At 34.3% G+C, this 10635-nt stretch overlaps 1 protein-coding gene across 3 annotated transcripts; it reads left to right on the top strand.

Moving 5' to 3' along the window:
• Positions 1 to 530: 530 nt before the first annotated feature.
• Positions 531 to 10342, top strand: LOC145629142 (putative sugar phosphate/phosphate translocator At3g14410). 3 transcript variants are annotated; one of them, XM_081681673.1, is made up of 8 exons: positions 531 to 768; positions 4358 to 4465; positions 4559 to 4593; positions 6313 to 6425; positions 7928 to 8168; positions 8282 to 8550; positions 8682 to 8817; positions 9692 to 10342. In XM_081681673.1, exons 1-7 carry the CDS (start codon positions 667 to 669, stop codon positions 8801 to 8803), a joined length of 990 nt encoding a protein of 329 aa, XP_081537799.1. In that variant the 5' UTR covers positions 531 to 666; the 3' UTR covers positions 8804 to 8817; positions 9692 to 10342. The 3 variants fall into 3 exon arrangements, with proteins under 3 accessions (XP_081537799.1, XP_081537797.1, XP_081537798.1); XM_081681671.1 differs by having other exon boundaries at positions 7928 to 8189; XM_081681672.1 differs by having other exon boundaries at positions 7928 to 8189; positions 9659 to 10342.
• The last annotated feature ends 293 nt before the right edge of the window (positions 10343 to 10635 follow it).

The following is a 10635-nucleotide window of genomic DNA, read 5'->3' as shown; positions in this document are numbered from 1 at the left end:
TGAATCTCTCCAGCCATCCAAACAAGAAGCTTAATTTTAGTTTCCGTGTTTGTACTTTTAATTTCAATTGTTGTAGTATGTGTATCTCATGTAAGGCTACTCAAAATCTAGCAAGTGTCACTAGAGATGAGTAGTAGTCTTATGTCTTAATTGTTTACTGCAATGTAAAAAAAAAAAAAAAAAAATCTAATTTGTTAGACAAATTGTGAACAATTCTAAAGATTCTCTCTCTCCTCACCTAGCTTCACAATTTAAGTATCCAACACATCTATCGTTAGACAAATTGTTCAGCAAATTGGATCGCTAATGTAGGACAGTAGTTTCGGATAATATGAATATTAATGTTTGTAACAATTCTAATTTATTTTCAATTCTTTGTTATAAGTATGAAGTACCCCGTGCGACTCGTGAGGAGGGCGTCCTAATAACTTTCTCTTTTAAAAAAAAAAAAATTCTAAGAATTGAGCAATTTGCATTGAATATAAAAAGGGATGCAAAAAGTGAATCACTACACTCTCGTAAACAAAGTAGCGAAGGAACGTAGTGGTCAGTGGTCAGTGGTCAGTGCCTTAAAATTCACTCAAACCGCCACACTCATTTGATTCATTTCTCAGTTGCAAATGCAGTATTTTCTCTGCTCATTCAATTTCTATAAAATATCCATTAATGGCGAATTCATCAACCAACTCCCGCAAAGATGGAACTCTAACCTACATCTATCTACTCATTTACATCGCGCTTTCTAGTGGTCAGATCTTCTTCAACAAGGTCTATTTTCTCTCTCCTCTTATCGTTCTTCTTCCTCTTTTAATTGGTAAATTAATTGTTAATGTTTCTTTCAATGTGTGGATCTGCGTATTTCTGTTATTCGATTTCGCTATTGAATTTATTGATGTTCTGAATTTTGATTTTTATTTTCTTTGTTAAACTTAATATGATTTCTGGTATTGCATTTTAGCTTGGAATTCATATGTTAATGTTGGGAAAAGTATTTTGCTGTTGTAGAATTTGAATTGAAAGTGAACGATCGGATTTTTGAGGGTTTTAAGAGGGTTTTTAGTTTGATAGTTAGAGCCAATTATTAAGGTTTCAATTGGATTACTTCACATTAGTGAGTTTGCAACATTTGGCTGTTCCGCCGTAATTTAGAAAGCAGCCATTGCCATTTGCAGGGTTTTGGGAGGTCTAGATCTTAACTGGTCCATGATTTTTATTGCTCTGAGTGGCTAAAATTTGCTATGGTACTTCTGGACAAATAAACCCTTGTAAAAGCCATTGCAGTTTCACACATAAAAAGCCCTAGTTGAAGGATCATGAATAAGGCAAATATTGAACAACAGATAAACTAGCTACAAATGAGAGTTGTTTTCACCCTTAGTTTTAAAAAGTGTGCCTGCCTTGCTCCTGGGAGATTGGCTTTAGCTAGGCGAGGCTTAGTCACCTACGGAAGGCGGGCGCCTCTAAGCGCCTTTGGTAAGGCACGGTTTTGCACCTCAAGGAAAATAACTAAGATTTAAGCTATAAATTGAAGAATGACGAACATTTTTTCAAATTCAGACTACCTTAGCTTTACATATACCATTATTAAATTTATGATGAATCTTTTAAATTAGTATTAAGTACAATCAAAGTAAAAAATAATTTGAAATAAATAAATAAATACATGCGCCTTGCATACAAAAGGCGTGCACCTTTGCCTTGTGCGCGCGTGGCTGCATGGACCATTTGCGCCTTGATGCGCCTTGTGCCTTTTAAAACTAAGTTTTCACCTGTGTTGATTTATTTATGCTTTAAGTAGTAATGATTAGAATATGCAAGTGTGCTACACTTCTACATGAGGGAGAAGTAGAGAGATGCACTATTCAATAATTTATAGCTAAATAGTGATATTTTGTCAACCTTGACAGACTATCCTTCAAACTGTAAGAAGAAAAACTCCGATATCAAGACATTGATTTAGATGGATTATCAACCAAAGCACCAATAGTAAAAGATTCTTTAGAAGTATACTTGTTGAACCAATCAAATATAGAGGAATGCTTGAAGGAATACAATGAGGAAAAAGCAGAGCTACTCTTGAGGGTTACTACCACTACAAATATACTACTAATAACTTCTCCAACAACATGAAGCTACTGTTGCATTACTAATCCTTTATTTATATGAAGCTTTCTCTCACAAAGTACTCTCACATTAATATTTTGTCATGTACCTGCGGGTGCAGCCTTCACACAGAAATACTCCTTGCCACACTCTTCGGTGGATTATTAAAATTCTTTGTCTTTACACTTTACTGCCGCCGTTGGTCTTGTCCCTTGCTCTTTTGTTTGTGCCTCCTCTCTTATACCCAGATAGGTGGTTGTTGGTGTGCTTCGACCCGTTCCATAGCAGTAAGTTGGTGTAAAATACATATAAATCTCAGCGACCAAGGCCAAACATGTGAAAGCAACTTAAATACACTTTAGATGGAAGTGGAAGCTTCGTTTTTGGCTTCTTCCTTAGTTCTCTTCTGCTAATTTACATTCAATCGTTTTATGACTTACTCTTAAAGAAATCACCACCCTGTTAATGTGAATTAAAAATGAGTGGAAGACATTGCATAAGTCAATATAACATGGTAAGTTTGTTGAAGGAAAATTCAAGTACTATATCTTTTCTTAAGATAGGTGAATAAGCCTTAGGTTTTTCTTCACATGCTCTAAAGACCCAATGCCATAATCTTGACCTCTAAGAATTTTGGATATGATATTTCCATATGATATTATGATATTACTTTCTATAGTGGTCAAGGGAAAGTTGGGCTTTCTTTTGTGTTAAAGAAAAAAGAAATCCCTTGACACTAACCTAACTTGTGTGATTTAATAGATCAAACCCTTGAAAGTCCAATCCTTTGACATATCATGTGATGTTGTGTCACGATGTTAGTTAAGGTTTTTGCTAATTATTGGTAGTCATTGTGAAATCATTATGTTATTGTTCCTTTGATGTAAAAAGAAAAAGGAACTTTATATTCTTGTTGTAATACCCCCTCCCCATATAGACTAGCACATTAGCACCTTTGTTTTTACCTATGTGCACCTTTGGGCAATTCCATTTTGAATTTTCTCACACCAAATAGGGCATTGATGAGCTCAAAGGGCTCACCTTAATGGTATAGTTAGTATCTTTTTTGTACACTAAGCGATGAATTTTGGGAGATTTCTCTTTTCTATAATTATTGCTCATTCAAGAATCAGTATACAAATAATGACTAAGGGTCTTACTTCAAAGCATATTTTATCACACGTGGGTAAGAGATTAGAGAGACCTTTTAAAGAAGGGGAAGTTTAAAAAGTAGTGTTAGCATGGGACAACGACAAGTCACCGAGTCTTGTTGGTTTTACTTTGACTTGTATGTCAATGGTTGTTGGGTTGTGATTAATTGCTGGCTGTTTGGGCATAATTTAATTTCATTGTTTTTGGTACCTAAAAAGGATTGTTCATTAAGGTTAAAGATTATAGGCCATTTAGTTTGCTGTCTATAGTGCATTCAATATAGCCACCAAAGTGTTGGAAACCTGGTTAGAACAAGTTCTTTCTTATATATCAGCAGTTCCAATGAGCTTTGTAGTGGATAAACAAATTCTTTATGCAGTTGTCATGGATAATAAAGCTATGGATAAGGCTTATTAGCACCGCAACTTCGCAAGTGTTTTGAAGGGCTGGTTTTTAGTGTTAATAAGACCTATGATAGTGTGAATTGGGTCTTTCGTGATAGCGTCTATGAGAACAATGGTTTTGACGTCCGATTTAGCATTTGATGGAGGCATTGCATAAATGTATGTTAATCTAATCCGTTCTTTTTTTGTTTATGGTAAATGGTGCTCCTATGGAATGTTTCCTTCATGTAGAGGGTCAATACAGGGAGATCTTTAGACACTTCTCTTTACTTTTGTGGTTGATGTCTTGGGAGATCATTGGGACTATTGGAGAATGGGGTTTTAAGGGGCTTGATCAGAGATTTTAAAGTTAGGAGAGAGGATGTTCAAGTGTCTTACTTGCAATACGTTGATAAAAATATTCCCTTCCTTGAATCTGGTTTTAAGAATTTTAAGATGATGCTTTATCTCCTCAGATTTTTGAGGTGTTATTTGGTTTAAGAATTAAATAATCTAAATGTAGTGTAATAAGAATTTGTGTTGCGAGCTATGCTACTTTAGTGGGGTGTCAATTAAAAAGTTGGTTTATTAGTTATCTTGGGTTGCCCTACTTTATTAGTTGCCAATGATACCCATCTTCCGTTGAGTTAATTCAATATCTTTGCAGCTTATTAAACTTGAATAGCGGAGTCTGAGGTTTTGTCATTTATTAAATGCAGTGGGTTTTGTCGTCAAAGGAAATAAACTTTCCTTACCCTCTTGGATTGACTCTTCTTCACATGGTCTTTTCCTCTGTTTTATGCTTTGTGCTGACAAAGGTTCTAAAGGTACTTTTTGTTCAATTTCTCAGTTTATATTATTGTGATCAATTTTTTTTTTTTTACCTTTTCAATTCTTATTTTAAAATATCTCTCTTTCAGATTTTAAAAGTTGAAGAAGGGATGACCATGGAAGTGTAAGAATAAATTGTACACATTACTGTTTCATTCTTATGTGTCTGCAATTCAGTTTGATTCTTTGATTATACTAACAAAATAATGTTTTTTTTGGTTAAATAAAAAAATCGAAATTTGGCATTGTTAATTCATTTCAAAGTTGAGGTATCTTCTCAAATTAATCTCAAGTTTGAGGTATCTTCTCAATTATTTTATTTTTTTTTATTTTTTTATTTTATTTTATTTTATTTTTTATATCTGTTCTCTTTCTACCCCCCTAACCTTGCCAGTTGTCATGTTGGACATGGGTACTCGAGTATGAGTATACACATGTGTACTCGTGAGAAGAAAGAGTGTACACATAGGAAGCCAAGCTATCATCAGCTGCAAACTCTATTATTATTAGAAAACGCAAATCCTTTAAATTACAGAAATATAACAAACCATAAAATCCCCAATTGTCATCACCCATCCTGAAGTTAAATATAGCTCAAAGAAAACCATTTGATGCACGGTATCTGGACTACAGGAAGATTTCATCTCAACCAGATTCACCCTATAAAGTTGTAATTGCCATCAAAGCATTCCGTCCCTGCAACTTCTCAATGACCCCTTAACTCCACAATGTTTGAAGCTATAATCTGTACTGTGTTTGCAGTTCTCGTTCTAAAAAGTGAGGAAGATTTATTATGATTCCTTCCTATTATCTCTATGTTATTTGTTCAAGATGTTTTTCTGAGATCCTTAGCAGGCAAAATTAGCAGAACTTTAAAACATTTATGGTACAGTTGTCAGTGAAAATTTGAATTGTTGCCTAAGTTTGTTTTGAAACAACAAGCCTACATTAATATTATATGGATTTTAGCTACATAACTGATGCAGTAGAAATTATATTGTGAACAGATGTCTTCCCTCATCAATCCTTGATTAGAGTAGGAGTTAAAATTTGTTTGAGTTGGGAGCTAACTTGGTAAATCATGTCAATTATGAATAGATGCTATTTTTATGCTTCAGTTATCATGGAGTGGAAATGCAAGCTCTGTGATAACTGAATGATTACATCATTGCTTATGGCATTCCATCACCTTGATTACTTGTGAAAATAATTCTGTGATTCACATTGAAAAATTACGGTCAAGTTTAATTACTACTTTTTAGTTTCTCTCTTAATTTGCTTATTGAAGCTGAAACAAAAGTCGCATTAAATTTATATTGAACTTACTATTTTTTCCCTTCTAAATGAATACACTGTGATCGTTCTTTTTTCCTTATGATACTGTTTTTTAGGTGGCTTTTATGAACAGGATTTGTCAAAATCATAAGTATGCTTTTGTAAGAAACTTCTGTTTGTTGATATCAGTTTATTTTAAAAAAATATATATATTGCAACTTTTCATGAACCTACTAGGTTGACATAGATAACAATTACCCACATTATTTGTTTAGGATTTTAAGAATGTTAGGCTTGTAGATCAGAAAACTTGAGATGATTGTGCTTGACTTCTAATTTATTTCAACATCAGGGTGATGGCCTTCAAATTGTTTTGATAACTTAAGATCAGTATTTAAATTATTATATATATTTAACATGTGGGTTTAGTGACTAGCATCTTGTGTCACGCCTTTGCCATATCTACATAGACTACATTAATCTTGTGTCTCCTTTGATAGGATCCATGTTTCGTTTGAAATATGGTCAGGTTATGCAATATTAATTATCTGAAGATGCCTTGATACAGATATATCACGTCAGTCATTCCTATTGGTGCAATGTTTGCAATGACCCTTTGGTTGGGGAATACAGCATACCTGTACATATCAGTTGCTTTTGCACAAATGTTGAAGGCCATTAGTAAGTCTGACATCTTTTAATTGTGAACCCTATTAGCTTGCTTTTATCACTGTTATATGTATCAGTACCATCTTGCACATAATGACTAGTATATTGTCTTAAAGCCATGGCCTGTAAAATTTGTTATCTGCTTGGATTGCTTTCACTAGTCAATAGATTCAGTGCTTGCTCATGAACACATCTTTGTATTCACATGCATTTGTGCACATGTGCTATTGCATACACTTCGTACTAAATATGTTTAGGGTAAGTAACAATCGTGGATATTTGATTCAAATTATACGAAAGTACTTCTGTACGTCGCAGAGCTTGGAATGGGAGAAGGGGTGGGTGGGGTAGGGAGGAGGGTATAAATGTTACGAAGTAAGAAGGCTTAAGCATGCTTTGGTCTTGGCGGCAGTTTGATTGTGATCTTTTTTAACTTATTACAAGTCTTATGAGTGGAAATATGATGCAGAATTTAATCATCCTCTGTAACCATTCCACCCCCCCCCCCCTCCTTCCCCCAACTGTCCAACCCAAGAGGAAAAGGGAATTTTGTTGGGGAAATTGAGTTACCGGGTCACAAAAATGACATGAAATTGAACAAATTAACACTTCGAGGCTTGAACGAAATCAGTTTCCCAAAGTAATATTTCGACCCTGAATTTACACACCGGGTATCACGAAATTACTAGGAGATACAACGAAGACAATCACAACAGTGTGTAGTATGCTTGTGATTTAATGTAACCAAACTTATGAAAATTATGATGATGATAATTAACATAAACAAGAAAAATTAGGAAAAAGAGAAATGAATCTCACGAAAAGGAACTCACCCCATTTTCCTTGTACATCATCATATGATTTAATTACATATTTATAGGAGCAATATTACTCAGCCAAAAGTCACGATGTGACTGACAAATAACCAACCAAAATTCAAGAAGTAACCGTTAAACTCAACCAAGTCTGACTCAAACCCTGCCGGGCCGTCGACCGCCCAACCGGGCCATTCTGGTTGACGCAAAACAGAACCTCTCGCGCCCTGCCGGGCGGTGGACCCAATTTCCAGAAAGTGGTATCGCGCCCTGTAGGGCTGTGAAACCCAGATCCGGGCAGCTCAAGAGCAGCCTTCTTTGCCTTTTCTCAATTGATTTTCCCTTTAAACCAAGGTTATTAGCTTCTAATTATTTTGCTTTACTTAATCAAAATACCTCACCTAATTAGCACCTTCACCTATATTAACATTGATTAAGCAAAGCAAACATGAATATTGTCTCATACACTAAATTATTCAACAAATTTTCCTATATGGTTTGTGATATTGATAGTGATTCATACGTGACTAAATTATTTTGCTTTACTTAATCAAAATACCTCACCTAATTAGCACCTTCACCTATATTAACATTGATTAAGCAAAGCAAACATGAATATTGTCTCATACACTAAATTATTCAACAAATTTTCCTATATGGTTTGTGATATTGATAGTGATTCATACGTGACTAATGCAGTGCCAGTAGCTGTTTTCATCCTTGGAGTGGCTGCTGGGCTTGAGGTCATGAGCTGTAGAATGCTTTTGATTATGTCAGTCATAAGCCTTGGTGTTATAGTTGCTTCTTATGGTGAAATAAGTATCAGCTGGGTTGGTGTTGTTTACCAAATGGGAGGTGTAGTTGGAGAGGCCCTCAGGCTCATCTTTATGGAGATATTTGTTAAAAGGAAGGGTTTGAAGCTGAATCCTATATCCATCATGTACTACGTGAGTCCCTGCAGGTAATTTTCTTATCTATCCATTGTCCTATGTTTGTTACATTTTTAAATTTATTATTACCTTTTTATTTTATTTTATTTTTATTTCCTGGCAGTGCTCTCTGCCTTTTCATTCCATGGCTATTTTTGGAGAAGCCAATAATGGATGCAAATGGATTATGGAATTTTCCACCTCTTGTTCTCATACTCAACTGCCTTTGTACTTTTGCCCTCAATCTCTCAGTTTTCCTTGTCATCTCGCATACTAGTGCGCTCACCATTCGTGTTGCTGGGGTGGTGAAGGATTGGGTTGTTGTGCTAATGTCTGCCCTGATTTTTGCTGATACAAAATTGACACTAATCAATTTGTTTGGCTATGGAATAGGTAGAGTCTTAATTCCTCAGTCTTATTACTCTAGTTTTAAGTAGCATACATGAGAGGTGGTTCAATCTGTTAAGTTTTTTGAAGCCTTTCCCAAAATGAGCATATAACAATGCTAAGAGTTTTTTGTGCAGCCATTGCTGGTGTTGTAGGATATAACAATCATAAATTGAAAAAAGAAGCTTCACAAGGAAGTTTGAAAGTGGCACAACCTGAGGAATTAATACCTATGGTCTCTTCATCCTCTAACAAATAGCTATGAGTCGCTTGGTAAGTGATTTATGCTTATGTTATTACTAGACTTGCCGAACAAAGAAAAGGCCAAAATTGTCAAAGTTGGGTCTTACTTTGAGAAGCATTATTCAGTTCCATGTACTTGGTCCTGTTTTTATTTTGAAATTCCTCGACTTTACTATCTAATTCCTAAACAATGAGTAACTTACAATTGCGACTTTGCTTACAAATGTCTGTCATACATATTCAACTTAGTATTATAATCCAAATGATCAATATATTTTAAATATGTATAAAGTTTTATTTTATTTCTGGGTGTATTATGTGGTGATTTTCTGTATATAAATTTACATGCGGACATGCCTTGTATTATTTCATGGTTTATTTAATGTTTGGAGCATGATACATGCAATGATACAACTTTTGGCTATGAAAACATTAGGATATGCAGAGACAGAGAATACAAATCTGTAGAAAACTACTAACAACAAAAGGAAAAATAATAATAAAAAAAAAATTATATATGTATATAGACAATTGAATTTCAATATTGAACCTGCTACTACTGATGTTACAGGTTAATACAACAGATATTGTATTCAAATGATAAATTTGTCACACTTCCCACAAACTTTCATTATTCTTGTGTTAATGTGGATTAAGGAATGATTTATATGCACTAGGTCAATTATGTTTTGTTCTCCTGCTAGCCTCTGGTACAGAGTATAATCAAATTCTCTGTTGGGTGAAAAAAATTATAGGAGCCAGATCTATGGCTTGCTTTTCTGTTTCCTGCTAGTGTCTAAGATTTTTTTTTTCTTGTTCCATTGGAGCGCACATCTTATTTTGTACAACATAAATCTAACATTTTAATCAGTTGCTGCCATTAATTGGCCTCTTAAAACCGCAGGTACCACTCTTCAGAAATACTAAGATTGTCGCAATGATACTTACTCTTGATGCATTAACTGCATATAGCTTATTGTTTCTGGTAATACCCACACAAAAACTATCAACTGTGGTATGAGCTGTGGAACACATGCGATGTTCAGATCTATTTCTATCACACAAAGACCGCAGCATGATCACTTGTTTTAGAATGATACATTTGCCTTGGGTTTCGAAGGGCATGATTCTACTGTGGAATCGTGATCATCTTATTTGATTTTTCCTTACCAGTGACTAATAATTATTGAAGTCGTCAATGAATACATTGCTGTATAGAGTCTTGGAATTCAAGCTTTGTAATAGAAGACTAGTCAGGCAGTGGAGCAGTGCCATACACCATGATAGAGGGACTCTTATATTATAAGTTATATATACAAAATGATGCCTAAAAAAATGTCACATTCCTAAATATTATTACTCTCCGTCCCACGAAGTCGAGGCTGTTTTTATTTATTTATTTATTTTTTTCCCGGAATTAAGGAATTGGAAATTCCAATGACCAGAGTACATTTTGTGGTATTTTTGTAGCATGTATAAGTTTGTACTTTATTACTTCCTCGGTTTTTTTTAAGTGTTACATATAGCAAGTACATTATATCTCTTCTATTTTAAAGAGGTTTTCATGGTCTCTACTCAAATCAATTTTTTAAATATATTCTTCTCTCCCACATCATTTACATTTTACTAAATTGAAAATTTGTCAAAACAGACCTTTTTAAGGTGACCTCTTGTAAAAAGTCCTTAAATATTTTTAAAAGTTGCAAATTAGAACCTTAAATAAAAAAATTGCACAAATTTTTGTATTTGGTTGGCCACACCATGTAGCCGGCCACAATTTTTATTATTATTTTTTTTTTAAAAAAATACCACAACTCTTCTCTATCCTCTTTTCTTAGCTTCTTTTCC

The sequence above is a fragment of the Chenopodium album genome, chromosome 4 (genome assembly GCF_948465745.1).
Source record: "Chenopodium album chromosome 4, dcCheAlbu1.1, whole genome shotgun sequence".
In the NCBI taxonomy this organism is placed as follows: domain Eukaryota; kingdom Viridiplantae; phylum Streptophyta; class Magnoliopsida; order Caryophyllales; family Amaranthaceae; genus Chenopodium; species Chenopodium album.
This window is presented reverse-complemented; position numbering and strand designations above follow the sequence as displayed.

What these genes read in the sequence shown, in the direction of transcription:
- LOC145629142 (XM_081681671.1), top strand. Translation starts at nt 667, where the DNA reads ATGGCGAATTCATCAACCAACTCCCGCAAAGATGGAACTCTAACCTAC. An exon ending in TGCTGACAAAGGTTCTAAAG is followed by an intron (nt 4,466 to 4,558) that starts GTACTTTTTGTT and finishes TCTCTCTTTCAG; the next exon opens with ATTTTAAAAGTTGAAGAAGG. An exon ending in TTTGTTTGGCTATGGAATAG is followed by an intron (nt 8,551 to 8,681) that starts GTAGAGTCTTAA and finishes TTTTTTGTGCAG; the next exon opens with CCATTGCTGGTGTTGTAGGA.